General features: G+C 39.0%; 2 protein-coding genes across 8 annotated transcripts in view; both read left to right on the top strand.

The window, feature by feature from the left end:
- The window catches only part of magi3a (membrane associated guanylate kinase, WW and PDZ domain containing 3a), a 139,903-nt gene extending 137,093 nt beyond the window's left edge, over positions 1-2,810 (top strand). For 6 of the 7 annotated variants that reach the window (XM_079849691.1, XM_079849689.1, XM_079849692.1 and 3 more), the window contains one exon: positions 524-2,810. In XM_079849691.1, the coding sequence (XP_079705817.1) occupies positions 524-1,290 (767 nt within the window). In that variant the 3' untranslated portion in view covers positions 1,291-2,810. The remainder of the gene's footprint in view (positions 1-523) is intronic. The other variant, XM_079849694.1, reaches the window with a different exon arrangement.
- A 611-nt stretch (positions 2,811-3,421) lies between these two features.
- Positions 3,422-15,920, top strand: rsbn1 (round spermatid basic protein 1). Its single transcript, XM_079849286.1, has 7 exons — positions 3,422-4,482; positions 5,214-5,842; positions 6,740-6,877; positions 8,415-8,557; positions 8,649-8,816; positions 8,928-9,036; positions 12,654-15,920. Exons 1-7 carry the CDS (start codon positions 3,900-3,902, stop codon positions 13,194-13,196), a joined length of 2,313 nt encoding a protein of 770 aa, XP_079705412.1. The 5' UTR covers positions 3,422-3,899; the 3' UTR covers positions 13,197-15,920.
- The last annotated feature ends 24 nt before the right edge of the window (positions 15,921-15,944 follow it).

The following is a 15,944-nucleotide window of genomic DNA, read 5'->3' as shown; positions in this document are numbered from 1 at the left end:
AAAAAATACATACATACGTTCAAAAGTTTGTATTCAAAAATATGTTTGCAACACTGCAAAATACAGTAAAAACAGTGTGAAATATTATTACAATATAAATTGTTTTCTATTTTAATACATTTTAAAATGAATTTATCCTGTGATGGCAAAGCTGAATTTTTAGCACCATTACTCCAGTCTTCAGTGTCACATGATCCTTCCAAAATGAGTCTAATTTTCTGATTTGGTATTAAAACATTTCTTATAACTAAACTATCAATGTTGAAACATTTTACAGGATTCTTAGATCAATAGAAAGTTTAAAAGAACAGTATTTTGTAGCATTATTAATGCCTCACTGTCACTTTTGATCAACGTAATGCATCCAGCATCCTTGCTAAATAAAAAAATATCTTACTGACCGCTTTCTCTGGAACTGTGGACTGTAAGGCGAGAGGAAAGGGGGAATCTTTTTTCTGTTACACTACAGACTAAGCGCACCTTTAAAATAAATGTTAATTTTCATGTTTTGTATTTGTTTCAGACATTAAGGATATGACGACAGGTCCATCTGCAAACTCTCCAAGATATTCTGCATCCAGTGAGGCATCGACACCAGCATCTCCATCCCTCATCTCTCGCTCCCCTGAGGTCAATCCCGAGGAGCTCCTCCTCCTCGACCCGATGGCCACCTCTCACGGGCAACTTTACCAACATTACAGAGACGCCAAACAGCAAACAAGAAAGAGTGACCCAAGCATGCCTCATGACAACAGTGACAATTTTACAATTCCCCGAAGACTGGATGGAAAAGAGCGCTCACGCAGCCCAAAAAAGACTCTATACATGGACAACAGGAATGAACCTAGTGAACGGGAACCTCGATCCACTAGCCCCAGGAAGACCAAGATGGAGAGCGTTGGGATCAGACAGGAAGTGCCTCAAAAGGCCACTGATGGATTGAAGCCTACCTCTGGAAGGAGACACAAAGACGAAGACGCTATGCACAAGCAGGACAGGGAAACAGGAGAGACCAGACCTGGTGTCTCAAGAGGTGGCAGTGACAAACACCAGAGAGACAAGACAGCAGAACCTCAGCGGGCTCCCGTACAGAAAGAGCCCGAGAGCGGAACCCTCAACCGAAAGGACCATAGAGGACGAGACAGGCCTCGAGGGGAAGAGGAAGACAGGAGTGCCCCTCTAGAGACTCCAAACGATGGGAACCCTACCACCAAGAAAGCCCCTATAACCCCAGGCCCCTGGAAGGTCCCCAGCTCCACAAGGATTCCGCCTCCGGTGCATGGAGTCTAATGCGTTTGGGAGCAGTTATCGATGTGAATCACTGTGTATTATCATTTTTTTTGTATGACTATCACCATCTACATTGATAACGTGCAGCGTTCACTTGTGTCCACCAATAATAAGAGCGTCAATTTTTGTGTGCCAATCAGACTGCAGCTAGACTCGTCCATGTCTCCTTGCTCCTGTGATGATAACATGAAGGATGCTTTTCTGTGAAGGTTTGAAAAAAAAAAAAAAAGTGTCTATTGTTATGTATTAATTCTCCATCTTTGATTTGCCGCATGTCCTTACAACGACTTCCAATGATGCAACTGTCCTCAAGATCCAAGTGACTTTGTGTAGGCTTTGCATTAATCAGCTTTGCTGTGAATTTTTGACATATCCATCTTTAAAAGACCAGAAACTTGTGGTTAAGTATATTGTTTACTACCTGTGTGTTCATGAAGATGCATATGTAATTTATTGAAATGAATATGATGATATACAGTACACATATACATGTATAGAGGTATAGGTATTTGTATCCATTCTGAGCCAGGTCACTTATTAGTGTTCCAGCTTGCTGAAACTACTTTCGGCCTCCTAACAAACATATTTTTTCACAGTGCTAGAGCTTTTACAGTTTATCTCGGTTGAGCATTTGAAAGGTGTGTACATTTGGAAGCATCATTAGAAGGTGAAGCAGAACTGGGAAATTCAGATATATTTTTGCATACTATCCAATCTAACATATATTTTTTCTTATACTTTTTGCACATTTCACTCGATCAAATGATTTGTACTGCATTGTTATCCCAATATTGGGACTTCCTATTCATTTAAAGTGTCTTTGCGCATCTGTATCTTTCAGATCGTCCTTTTAAATGTCAAGATGCTGTCTTATATCCAAGGGAAATGTAGCGCAGAATTATGTATCAAACATGGTGGATGTTATTCATCAAGTTCTTAAAGCCTCAAACAATTGGCACAAAGATTCAAATGTACTCGAGATATAACATTAATGCTGTCCAATATCTTTTTTCATAACAGTATTTTTGAAATACCATAAAAATCGATTGTTCTATATGGGCAGAGCAGACAACAGTCAAACATTACATAATGCTACAGTGACTGAGTGCTTCTATGTGTTTTGTCATGATGAAAAATGTGAATACTTTCTAAATATGGTTTATGATTGCTTCTTGATCATTAATCTCAACCCTTTTGTAGCTTGTTTCTCTAGTGCATCTCATGTCATGAGGTTGTATGTATGATACTGTGGCCTTGCATTGCTTTACCTTACACAAAAAAGCCTTGTGGTCTCTACATTGTGGTAGTTGTAAATGTTTTTAAAAATACAATGTACAGCACCTGTATAAAACTCGCCTTCGTGAGGGGAAAACAAGGAAAAAAAATCTATAAATCGCTCCATTATTTTTTTAAGTAATTGAGAGTATGAGCATATAAATAGAGAGAGTGGTCAAATAAATTAATCTGGTCATGACCTTCTGTTCATGCACTGATGAATAAAGATTTACTGAAAACATTTCTTTTTTATGCCTCTTGTGATCCATTAAGTGTCTGATTTCCTACATTATGAAATATGAAAGTGGAGTGAAAGTGTGCATTTGATTGCATTGCATTGTGTGGGGTGTTCACACAAAAGCAAAAGTGATAGAAAGTCCAATTAAACATCCATGAAGAGGTTCTTTTGAACAGTTCATATCAAAGAACGATTCAGTGATTGCTTTTTCTTGTAATCACGTGGTCCCATCCCAGCATACTGATGCTGTTACATTTCAATTTTTTTTCGTTTTCATTTGTTTATTGCCGTTTGTATTCAGTCTGTTGCAGCCATGATTAAACTTAAAAATTATCTGTAAAGCTTTATAGATTTTAAAGCTGTATTTATTCAAACCAATTATGTGTTGATAAAACAAGTCCTACAATCAAACCAAACATTTCCATTATTTTTTGAAAGTTTATTTCAGATTTCTTCACTGCACCAGTCAAATTCTCCATGGCATTTATTCAAAACCCTGAATCAGTGAATTGTTGACTCAAAAGCATCACAAACCGATTCGTAACCGAATCGTTCAGACCACAGACTGGTTCAGACCAGATTCTTTACAGAGGTTCAACGGATTCCGTGAAAAGATCCGAGTCGCAAGAACGATTCGTTCATCGACATTTTTGATGACACTCAGACAGGCAGATGCGACGCACTCTTGTTGTAAACATAGATCAACCAAAAATAGCGCAAATGACAGGCAAGAAAGCGTCCCACGTAGACGCCCACTGAAGAAATCCGACACCGCGCAACTATGACCTGGATGTCGTGTGTTGTTCTTTAACGTTAGTTGGTTATTTTGAGCTTAACGTAGACAGAGCGCTTAGAAATATAAATATCTCAACGAAACGGAACCGCCCAACAACCAACCCCTGAAGCTGCTACAGCATTACGTAAGCCACCGGACGAGGCGCGTGCAGAAGCGCACGCATCCCTTCAACCGTAGCAGTACAGAAACATCACTACCCACAAGGCTATAGGTTGAGCGCATGCGCGTTCTGAGCGGGAAAACTACAAACGCATTAGCTCCGATTGGCTACTGACAAAAGAACTACAGCTCCCAATAGACATGCGCAAAAAGTCCCTTTTAAAGCCTTTTAAATTTACGTGCAAAATGGCTGCACAGGTCGATCTGCTACGCGTCAAAGTAGAGGAGAAGAGCAGGGACAGCTTTGACAAAGCCACCAAAGAGAAGAAAAAGAAGAAAAAACGAGAATGTTCGCCGTCCGATGACAAGCGCGAGAGATCGGAGAAGGAAGCGAAGAAAATAAAGCTACATCACCACCAACAGAATCACCAACATGCCCAACAACGAGCGCATCCACCGCACCAACAACAGAACAGCCAAGCGCGCAACTTCAGCAAAGAGCAGGCACCTGTGCAACACCGCCATCCCCTCCATCATCAGCTCAACAGCACCAAGAAAGAATTACCTCCGGGCTGGCCGCCGCGCAAAGTGACACCAGCAGCCCACGTCCCGCAGAAGACGGTCCTGCCGCCTTCCCCGCTGTTCACTTTCACGCCGCTCAAAGTAGCGAAGGCCAAGCCCCTCAACAACAAGCCCAAACACATTGAGAAGGACGTGAAACTTAAGCCCAAGAAGGAAAACGCCGAGGCGAACGTTAAAGTGGAGGAATGCAAGAAGAAGAAAGGTAACTTTAATAGCGTTTGCACGCAAGCCAAACGATTTTACATTTCTGGCTGGCTTCCAACTTGAGAAGTGAGCAGAGAAAGTGCCGTTAGCCTCAGCTGCTAACCCATGCGCGCGCACGCCCCCATTCACATAAATATTATCGAGGAAGAAAGTTTTCACTGCTGTGAAAGTACATTTTAATGAAACGTGTAACTTATTATCATTTTCTCTGCTTAGTATCAGAGACGTTCTCATTACACCTGTCTTGTTTACTAAACTCGCTGTTACTACACTAAGCTGTCATTTTTTACTATTATAGCTTTTTTTATAAGCACGATACCATATTAATACCAGAGTTTTTGGACACAATACAATGATATGCTTTGAAGCATTTTGCAGTATCATGTATGTATATGGTAACCATTCTGTACTACATTACAGTACCATAGTATTACCGTATGTTGTCATGATTGTAGCGTGTTACCGCCAAAGTACTTTTTAAAATAATTGATATTAGTTGGTTAATAACAACAACTGTAGTGGTTATGGTATTGTACCTGAAACTATGGTCTCCAAATGCCCAGAATTGTGTTGAATTTTGATCACCCCACAAATTATCTAAAAAGTGTTCAAGGAGAGACAAAATCATTGATGTGAGTTTTATTTTTCATGTTTGCAAGGTAAAGTCCTAGAAGCTATGTACAATTGATATTTATCTGATGTTCTTGTCATTTCTGTTGATCTTTTCAGAGCCCCACAGTGAGAATGGCAAAACCCAGACCCTGGAGGAATACCTCCTAAAGAAAAAGAAAAAGAAGAAGCGGCATCGTGAAGATGAGCGTGGCAAGAAGTTACGCGTGCACAACAAAGAGGTGCAGACGGTGTGTGCAGGATTGACAGGAGATGCTCCACCTCTTTCTGAAGACCCTGTCTTACATGCGTACATCAAAGATGAAAAGCCGTGTCCGGGCTTAGATGAGTACCACACCCCCAAAGGTGGGAAGAAGCTGTTCCTCTCGCACCAAGACCACTTCATCCGCAGCTCGTGGCTTCAGACCAACTCCTCCTTCAGCAGACTCATCCATGAGGAAAAGCAGCCCAATGGAGGGGCGTCTGTACTACATGCTTATGCAGATGAACTGTCCTTACTGCAGCCTGAAGACACTGAAAGATTTACTCAGGAGTTCCTGGAACTCGCCTTTGCTGAACACCCTAAAGGAGCTGCGAGGTATGCACTCGCCGTGGTGCATGGAGCGGCCGCCTACCTGCCCGATTTCTTGGACTACTTTGCCTTCAATTTCCCAAATACGCCTGTCAAGATGGAAATCCTTGGTAAAAAGGACATTGAGACCACCACGATTGCTAGCTTCCACTCCCAGGTAAGGTGACGCTTTGAAACAATCTGTATTGTAAAAAGCGCTATATAAATAAAGGTGACTTGACTTGGCTTTGGCATGCCGTGCCGTTTTTTTTAAGCAGGAATGCATTGATACCTTGCATGGGTGACTAGCAAATGAAATCTATCAAATCTATTTAACCATTCTTACTTCTAGAGGACTGTTAAAGCAGCTGCAATTTTTATTTACACAAGTCAGGCGGCTAGAAGGTGTCAGTTCAAAGTACATGAACAGTCTTGAGTAAGTGAAGCAGAGCAAATTTACCCATGGCCAAACTGTTAGGCTGTTTCTCTGGCGTCTCAGAGACTAAATAAACTGACATTATCAAATTCATTCTTTCAAGAAGCGCGAGAATCACATATTGAAGTTATGTTCGTTTTCTGGTTGTCTTAAACACCATATTACTGTAAATTGTTCCCTATGGCTTGTTGTCACCAAGGATGAAAACTATAATGTTTTAATAATCTTTCTAACTTTATTAGATTAGGGAAGTCCACACCACAGTTATAACAAAAACGACATATCATTGGAATCAATTTTTCCAGCTGATGAACGATAAAAACATTGATAACTGATCAAAATCCACCTGACTTTAAAGAGCATTTGCATTTAAAGCAGCTAACGGTATAACTGCAGTGCACCCTTATAATAAACAGAACATTATCATGCATTGGTGTGGACGCTAATAGGAATATAGTTATTGTTTTAGTTATCATGCTTGATGTGAACAGTCCTTTAAACTATTTTTTATTATGAAGCTTTGAAAAGACACACATGCTGAACTTTACATTAAGGTTCATCTTTACCCATTGCAGCACTAATATAAAAAGTGTGTGTTAGGATGTTGTTTCCTGGCTCTGAAGTACTTTTGTGTTGCAGGTGAGCCGAACATATTGCTCTGGGACATATAGAGCTGGTCCCATGAGGCAGATCAGTCTGGTCGGTGCAGTAGATGAGGAGGTGGGCGATTTCTTCCCGGAGTTCTTGGACATGCTTGAGGAGTCTCCGTTTCTTAAGGTTTGAACATAATCTCTCATAGAAGAGTGAGTTTGAAAGTCCTTGTGCTGATGGTGTTCTGTAGTGCAAACGATTTTCTATTTGCCAGCGGTGTTTCTTACGTTTTTGGATCCAGCTAAATAGTGTTGTCTTCTTGCACAATTATGTTAAAGATTTTAGATGCATCCCTGTACTTTTAAAGAGATACTCCACTTTTTTTGGAAATAGGCTCATTTTACTACTCCCCCAGAGTTAAACAGTTGAGTTTTACCACTTTCGAATCCATTCAGCCGATCTCCGGGTCTGGCTATACCACTTTTAGCATAGCTTAGCATAGATCATTGAATCGGACAAGACCATTAGCATCTCTCTCAAAAAAATGACCAAAGAGTTTCGATATTTTTCCTATTTAAAACTTGACTCTTCTGTTGTTACATCGTGTACTAAGAACGACGGAAAATGTAAAGTTGCAATTTTCTAGGCTGATATGGCTAGGAACTATACTCTCATTCCTGCGTAATAATCAAGAAACTTTGCTGCCCTACCATGAGTCCAGCAGGCGTAATGATATGACGCAGCGCCTGAAAATAGTCCCCAGCTCGGTAACTTCCAACGTGACCGGGACTAAGTTTGTGTTGTTTTAGCTGGCAAATTAGGTAAAGTTAGTGGATTTCTTCTGAATCGTCTCTCACAAATGTCTCCATGCTACAAGGCACGCTCCCTGTGCAAGCAGGTTGTCACGTTGGTTATGTTGATGGAAGTTAGCCTATTTCCAGGCGCTGCGTCATATCATTACGCCTGCTGGACTCATGGTACGGCAGCAAAGTTTCTTGATTATTACGCAGGAATGAGAGTATAGTTCCTAGCCATATCAGCCTAGAAAATCACAACTTTACATTTTCCGTCGTTCTTAGCACACGATGTAACTACAGAAGAGTCAAGTTTTAAATAGGAAAAATATCTAAACTCTTTGGTCATTTTTTTTGAGAGAGATGCTAATGGTCTTGTCCGATTCAATGATCTATGCTAAAAGTGGTACCGCCAGACCCGGAGATCGGCTGAATGGATTCTAAAATGGTAAAACTCAACTGTTTAACTCTGGGGGAGTTGTAAAATGAGCCTATTTCCAAAAAAAGTGGAGTATCCCTTTAAAGACTTCTAAACATTAAACATCAAAATTGGAGATCTATACACTACTGTTCAAAAATGTGGTGTCTGAAAGTTTTTCTTTTTCCTTTTTAAAAGAAGCCTTGTGCTCAGAAAACTGCATTTGTTTAATCAGAAATGAAGACAATTTTGCTAAATAATATTACAATTTAAAATAACTGTTTTTTTTTTAATATAAATATAATTTATTCCTGTGATGGCAAAGCTAAAATTTCAGCAGCCATTACCTCAGTTTTCAGTGTCGTATGATCCTTCAGAAATCATTGAAACATTTCTAAACAAAACTGTGTTTGTTTAGTTGTTTCTTGCCATTCATACATTGAGACGGTGGTCAGGGCAAGGCTACAGCATGGTTCTAACTTCACGACGAATGTTTTGTTTGTCTGTGCAGATGACTCTGCCATGGGGAAGCCTGTCCAGCCTGAAGCTTGACTGCAGGTCCCAGAGCGACGATGGTCCCATCATGTGGGTGAGACCTGGAGAGCAGATGGTCCCCACAGCTGATATGCCCAAGTCTCCATTCAAGAGACGAAGGTATGCGCTGTTTAATGCTGTTGATATTCAACCTCAAAAAAGATTTTCATGGTAGCGCCTTACAAAACTCTTTTTTTTTTTTTGGTTGTAGATCAATGAATGAGGTCAAGAACTTGCATTACCTCCCGAGAGCCAGTGAACCACGTGAGGTGCTGTTCGAGGATCGGACACGAGCCCATGCGGATCACGTCGGCCAGAGCTTCGACTGGCAGAGTACAGCAGCTGTGGGTGTCCTGAAAGCAGTGCAGTTTGGGGAATGGTGAGTGCAGCCATCTGCCACGCAGAAACATATGCATGTGCTTGTACATGCAGAAAACTGTGTGTAATTAACTATAGATAAAATGACCTTTGATGTTCTCCTCTCTCATAGGAGTGACCGGCCACGGATAACCAAAGATGTGATCTGTTTTCACGCGGAGGACTTCAATGACGTCGTTCAGAGGCTTCAGCTAGACCTGTTTGAGCCACCTGTGTCACAGGTAGGAGCTGTTAAACTGCTAAACAGGACAGACTGTAGTTATGTGTGTTTATATTAGCCATGGCAAGTTGGGTTGTGTAAGCACAATTTATGAGGGAACATGCGAGTTAGCAAGTTTTTCACTCTTTTCCACCTCGCGTTTAAATCGCTTGAGGTGTGTGTCCACTGGCACGGAACAGAGCAAGCGAGTGTTTTCTAAAAAAATCTAAACAACGGTGGGCTAGGTGCCGCGGTGGGCTAGTGATGTAACCGATATTGCGGCAGAACACCGGTAACACTGGCAACGTGACTATCGCAACAAGCCTAACTGGTACCAGCTGCACTTTCTTGCTCTCTCTTCTTTACAACTTCAAGTTAACCCGCATAGCAGTGTGTATTTTAATCAAGAAAGTATATAGTCCGTTGTGCTGCATGTTTTAGAGCAAAGTGTGTCACTGTGATCATTTACACACTTGCAGCTTATCATGCAGTGTTTTCAGCTTCTCGGAGCGGCTCAGTTCATAGTAAACGCGGTGAACTCCATCTCTGCATGTGAAGAGTTAAACGCGCATTTGGGAATGCAATATGTTTTGGCATGCTTTGTTTTTGGCATAAAATGTATTATTATATTATTTTTCACAATATTTGATTAATTTACAACTTTTTTGTGGATGGGTGATAACATCATTTAACACAGATGTGTAATGACAAGTGTTTGTAAACCTGTTGTCACAGACACCTTAAAGGTCTCCCTGCAGTTTTCTACCAAAATAAAAGCTTGAGGGTTTAACTCTTGCAAGTGAACATATTAAGTCATAAGAATGGTAAATTTACAACTAAATAATGAATATATTTTTATAAAATATAAATTTTAATATTAATATTTTACAGTGCATTTGTTTTACAATAGTAATACATTTCTGTCTTAGAAATAATATAATTAATTATAATAATAATTGACACATTTCACGATTCGATTCCGATTCACAAGCTTGCTATTCGATTCCAATTCGATATTGATTTATTTGGATACATGTCAGGTACATGTACATTTTCTCAAGGAAAAAAAATCTCTCAACAAATGCTGTAAACTATACAGGAAGTCAGTTGGTATTGCATTATTATAAAATTGAAGGTTAATTTTTATGCAAACACTTAAATTACACACAAGGACGTTTTTATTAGGGATGTCCCGATCAGGTTTTTTTGCCTCCGAGTCATTTGATTTTGAGTATCTACCGATACCGAGTCCCGATCCGATACTTAATACATAAAAAAAGAATAAAGAAGAGCGAAAAAACAGATCCAGGATCCTTATTTTTTATTTAATTCACCTTATTTTAACATTCAACAACTCTGTTAATAAACAGAGCACTTCTGTGAGGTAGCTTGAACAATCAAGTAATAAATAACATAAATTCTTCACTTTTGGACTTTAGTGCAACAGTAAATATAAAAAAAGTCTAATATATAAACAAATAGCACCTAAACTTAAAATACCCGGCAGGCATGTAAACAAATAAAAAATAAAAGTGCCACAGTGTTTGCAAAGCCAGTAATGTGCTTTTAGGAACTGCACTCCTAACTCTTACGCCGGTTTCACACTGCACTGTTAGCAGAGCGTGCAGCGCGTATTTTTTCCGCCGCCCATGTTAACAGATTAGAGCATTCACACCGCACGCAGAGGTAGCGCGGCAGTGCGTAGTAGAGCAGAGCAGCAGTGCCGCGATCGTTTCGGCACCGAGTCTATTATTGCTGCGCCGCTTACGCTGAATTAAAGTGACAATACATTGATCATGGCCAAAATACACCGCAGTTAAAAGTGCATTGATGATATCTATTGTGTTTTAAACAGTCGATCAAATGACCAACAGCAATTTAAAAAGAAAACAAATGTCCAAAAACAAACTTGTTGCCATAACAATAAAAACAAAGATGAATCAAAAGTTATATAAATGAAATTCTTAATAAAATAAGCTTCTTGACAAGTCTTTTCTCTGAAATGTATTTGAAAACGAAATAAAGCAATGCCAACTTATCCATTATAGAGTAGGCTACTCTGTCTGTACAAACGCTGCCAGTGTGAAAGCAAAACGCGCGTGTCCTGCTCCTGCTCACCATACGCACTGCTCCTGCGCTGCTTACGCTCTGCTAACGCGTGCAGTGTGAAACCGGCATAACTCTGTGCCACCGCATAACTATAGATGTGTTAAAAAATAATGAGAATATATCCGAGTCCTGATCAGGAGGTAACGTCCGATTCCGATCGAGTCTGAAAACACGTGATCGGGCCCGATTTCCGATCAAGTGATCGGATCGGGACATCCCTAGTTTTTGTAATAATAAAGTTATAATACTAACTTTATAATTACATAATTATGTTTCTACTCCAATTTGTTTTTTGAAATATAAACCTTAAAATGGTGGCTGTCATAACCTGTCGGATTTATTTAAACGGACATTAAATATTGAAGAACTGTAAAATGGCTCTTCTGAGGTAAATGTAACATTACTTGACGTTGTTTACTAAGCTTGCGGTTGAAACACTGATTGAGAGATTACATGAGACATGCTACGGATTTCGGTAAGTTGTACAGTATATTTCGACTTGCCTTCTGATGTTTATTTCGTGCTGTAACTTGTAGTAAAGCAGAAGAGATGCTGTGTGCTTCCGCTGCTGTTTCCTTTGATCTGAGGTGGTCATTTCCACGACACATTAAAGAGGGCCAAAATGGTATTTCATAATAAAATGGACAGAATTTGATATCAAAAGTAACAAAGCACATAGCTTAGTGCGATTTATTGGATGGGAGGCGTTACAATGTTCTGTTTGTTCATCGACTGAAAACAGCATAGACTAAAAGATTGATTCTTGGGATTTAAAAATCTATATCGCTTCATTAAAAAAATGAGAATCAATTAAAATCTAGATTTTTGTTGTTGTTTTTTTACCCAGCCCTAATAATAAAAATATATGGTCCCACTATCAGTCGTATCAGCTATCAGTCCTGAGGAATGTCCTGAGTTTTAGTTAATCAACTTCGATACTTATCACAATTTATGCCTCTAATGTTGTGGCAATTTCTCCCCACAATCTTTTTCAAGGTATGGTATTGAACGTAGTATCATGACAGCAGTAGCCTCCACTATATTTTCATCTTTCATATATTTTTCAAGGTTCTGTGCAGAAAGCTTGTTTGATTGTGAAATATATTCAATTCTAAAGATGAATGACAGTGGTAAAATATATGTTATTCTATTTTGGTGCTAATGTCAGTCAAAAAGTCTCATTTGTCAGATAAACTAGTCTAAGAACTGCCTAAATAATCAGTTATATTTATGTAATATTGCATGATTTGAATTTAATATCAGCACTGCTGTTATTCATCCATAGACTGAAGGTAATTTATCATATTTTTGATTTGAAATTGAATTGAATTGAATTCAAGGCATCTAAAGGGGTTAAGTTTTGATAATCCATTATTTGTAATTATTTTAAGAGCACAATCTGATCTATTGATGGCACGTGGTGTTGGATGAGCAGTAATTATTACATGAATCCTAACGGGTGTGGAGAGGATGTAAGGACAGGCAGGTTTAAAACACGTCAGCATTCTCATAATGCCCCTCTCTTTACAGTGTGTCCAGTGGGTGGACGATGCCAAACTCAACCAGTTACGACGGGAAGGCATCCGCTACGTTCGTGTGCAGCTCTGCGACGACGACATCTACTTCATCCCCCGCAACGTGATCCACCAGTTTAAAACGGTCTCGGCCGTGTGCAGCCTGGCGTGGCACATCCGTCTAAAGCAGTACCACTCTGAGGAAGAGGAGTCGTCAAAGGACGTTAAGACCAAGGACCTGTGTTCCACATCATGTCCTCCCCCTGTTCACCCGGACACCAAAGTCACCTCCTGCGCCCATCTACAAACGGACACGGCACAAGGTGGGGTGGCGAAAACGGACGAGCTGGTTTTCCAGAGGCCCGCTACGCCCCCCAGAGAGCCACAGGCCGCGCCTCCGCAACCGGCTAAATCCGCCCACACTGTTCCCGCCGCTCCCTGTTCAGAGACCGGCCCTCTGTCCTCGCCCACACCAGAGCAAATGCTTCCACAGGCTCCCGTCCAGCCTGCATCAGACTCCTCACTCAATGGCAGCAGGTCCACGGATTTCCCCAAATGACTTCCGAATCCTTCATTTTGCGGAGTGGTGGAGTTTTAATTCACCTGACAGACTTTTCTGACATTCCACAGTGTAAAAAAAAAAGGAATATCTGGACTTCACCTAAAAACGATGAAGACTGTATATTTTTCTTTTTTAGATTTTGGTTAAGAAAATGACCCCACGAGTACTTTTTAGGTTTTTCTCAGCCAAAGTATTTAATTTGAAATATATTTTTGCTGATTACTCAGTATTGTTTTATATTTGTTTATATATTATTATAAATGAGATGAATTATCTCTCAAGAAGGACTTTTCATTGTTGTTTCCCAGGCCGTCATGTGCATCTGCTAATTGGTTTTTACAAACAAGGAAAAAAAGTGCCTGTCACAAGTGAAGAGCAGCAAGTATGTCTTAAAAGAGAAAAATAGGCTTTTTTTTCTTCTTCTTCCCATGATGTAATGTCACACTGCAGTATCTGACGTATTTAAGATAGACTAGAGAGAAGGTATCAATTTCAAGTGAGAGATATTTGCTTTTTCTTTGATCATCCTCTGGTTTTGGATTAAAACACTTTGCTTGAAGGAAAATTAATTATTTTTTGAACGAGTATTAGCAGTAATTATCAAAGAGGGGCCTGTGCATTACCTCTCACATATGCAGGAAATAGGATTTGGCCTTTACAAGAGGGTTGTTCATTTTAATTATTTATTTTTGTCCAGAATAGTCAGTCTTTTGAGATCATGGTCATAAATTTATTTGTCATGTTCATTTTCTGTCTGAAGTCGTGTGTACAGAACCCATTGTTCATTTTTTTTTAATATATATTTTTATTTTGGACAGGAAGATATATTCCATCTAAGACCGGACGTTAGCAGAAAATTAGATGGAAATGTAATAACCAAACCTGCACTCAGGGGCAACATACTGATGCCTTTTCATTTGGTCAATTCTTATTCTTCTGTGTTCACTTTGTAGTTTTATAGTAATCTAATCCATTTCTTCAGATTATTGGGATTTGATTGACTTGTTGAGCTCTTGAACCTATGATTCTGACATGTTAGAATGAGTTTTATGTAAGGCAACGGCCCCTTGATTCAAATGGTTCATCTAAACATGCTTCCATTAAGGTTTTACGCATGATCCTGCTCATACTATCATAGTAGTTTTAGAGTCCGAACTGATTTTATTTTTTAAATCATACTTTATTATTCTCTGAACTTTTGTGTTTTTTGTCTTTCTTTGACATGTCCCCATTTTTTTAAATGTCCCAAATTATTACTCCTGTTGCTTTGGCTATTTTAAGCATTTGTTTAATTTGTTTTCTGAAAATTAGTGAGTGCAAATATGATTTAACTCTATTATAATAATATAAATGAAGGGGGTGAATAAATTCCTGCACTTCTCTCTCTTGTACCAGAAAACTGTTATTGTATGTTGCTGTTCCCATAATCTGCTACCCAAATCAAACTCAAAATCTTTCTCCTTCAAAAAAACATTTGATATTATTCATAAGTAAAGTAGCAGTGCTATTGCATAACACTTGTTTCTTATGTGTTTGAACTGAAGTTGTCCTTGGTCATTTATGATAAGCATTCTAGGGTGACTCTGCTATCCGATTTAGTTGGATGAGTGCAATTTAGCTTTCACTTACCAAGTGTAGTTGCGTGTCAGTAATGTTTTTGCACATGTCAATGTGGTTATTTTGAATGGGATTAAGTCTTAAAACAGGCATTCAATGTCTTTGAAAGGGTTGTGGGCAGCAGTTTTGCTTCTCCATTGTTGCCAAGTATTGCTAATGACTGATTTGAATGTAATTTCACACCAGCAAGCCAATCAGTCTACATTGATTATGGTTTCAACAAAACGATCTAATGGCTTTCCCTAATCAAATGCATCCTGTAAAAAATGAGTGCCTTCTATCGAGTCTTTAATTGTCTTCTATTAAGCTAAATGATGTTCTACAAGTTTGTACAAAGCATTAATTGCGATGGAATTTCATAAAGTCTGGCAATAAGTAATGATTGGGTATTTATTATTGTAAAAAAATGCTAATTCTACTCATCCAGGATCAACTGAAGGTGACCATTTTATCGGCCACCAAAGGATGACAATGCAAAAACTATATATGTAGAAAAATTGGTGGTAAATGACATTGAAATTTTAAAATCATGTGCAATATGAATCATATCATGCTTCTTATATTTCCCACTGTTTTTAATTAGGATTACGATTATATATGCAGGTTGGAAAGCCTAAACCGTAATATTTTCCCCCACTATTCAGTGGCATTTTCTTAGATTCTGCAGATTAACCGTTTCGTTTAATGAAAGAAAAGATCCTTTCACATTTCACTTAATACTTAAATTGTGAGTCATTATTTACCAAAAGGTGAATCTTCCCTTATAGACAGACATGTTCTCCCCTCAGTAACACACGATTATGCTTTTACACCTTATGGTTTCATGGTATATTAAAATAAACATGATGTTTAGCGTTCTATGTTTCTTCTGAATTTTGGCAGCTAGACTCTTTTTTGTGTTGATCAGGTTTTTGATGGTCGTTTGTAATATAGGAAAAATCCACTTAGGGATCAAGGCATGCTCTCTGTATTTGATTCATTATTTGCTCTGTTTGATATTTGTATAAAGGTTTTCAATTTCATTGATTTTTTAAAGGACTAATTAGATGGTCAATTATGAACATAGTCAAAGTAATGTTTTGTAAATGCTAAGTTACATTTAATAGAACTGTCATGTGGATCTTTTCA

This window comes from Squalius cephalus (assembly GCF_949319135.1).
Source record: "Squalius cephalus genome assembly, chromosome: 18".
Taxonomy (NCBI): domain Eukaryota; kingdom Metazoa; phylum Chordata; class Actinopteri; order Cypriniformes; family Leuciscidae; genus Squalius; species Squalius cephalus.
Note: the sequence above shows the minus strand (reverse complement) of the source record. Positions and strands in the feature narration are given on the sequence as shown.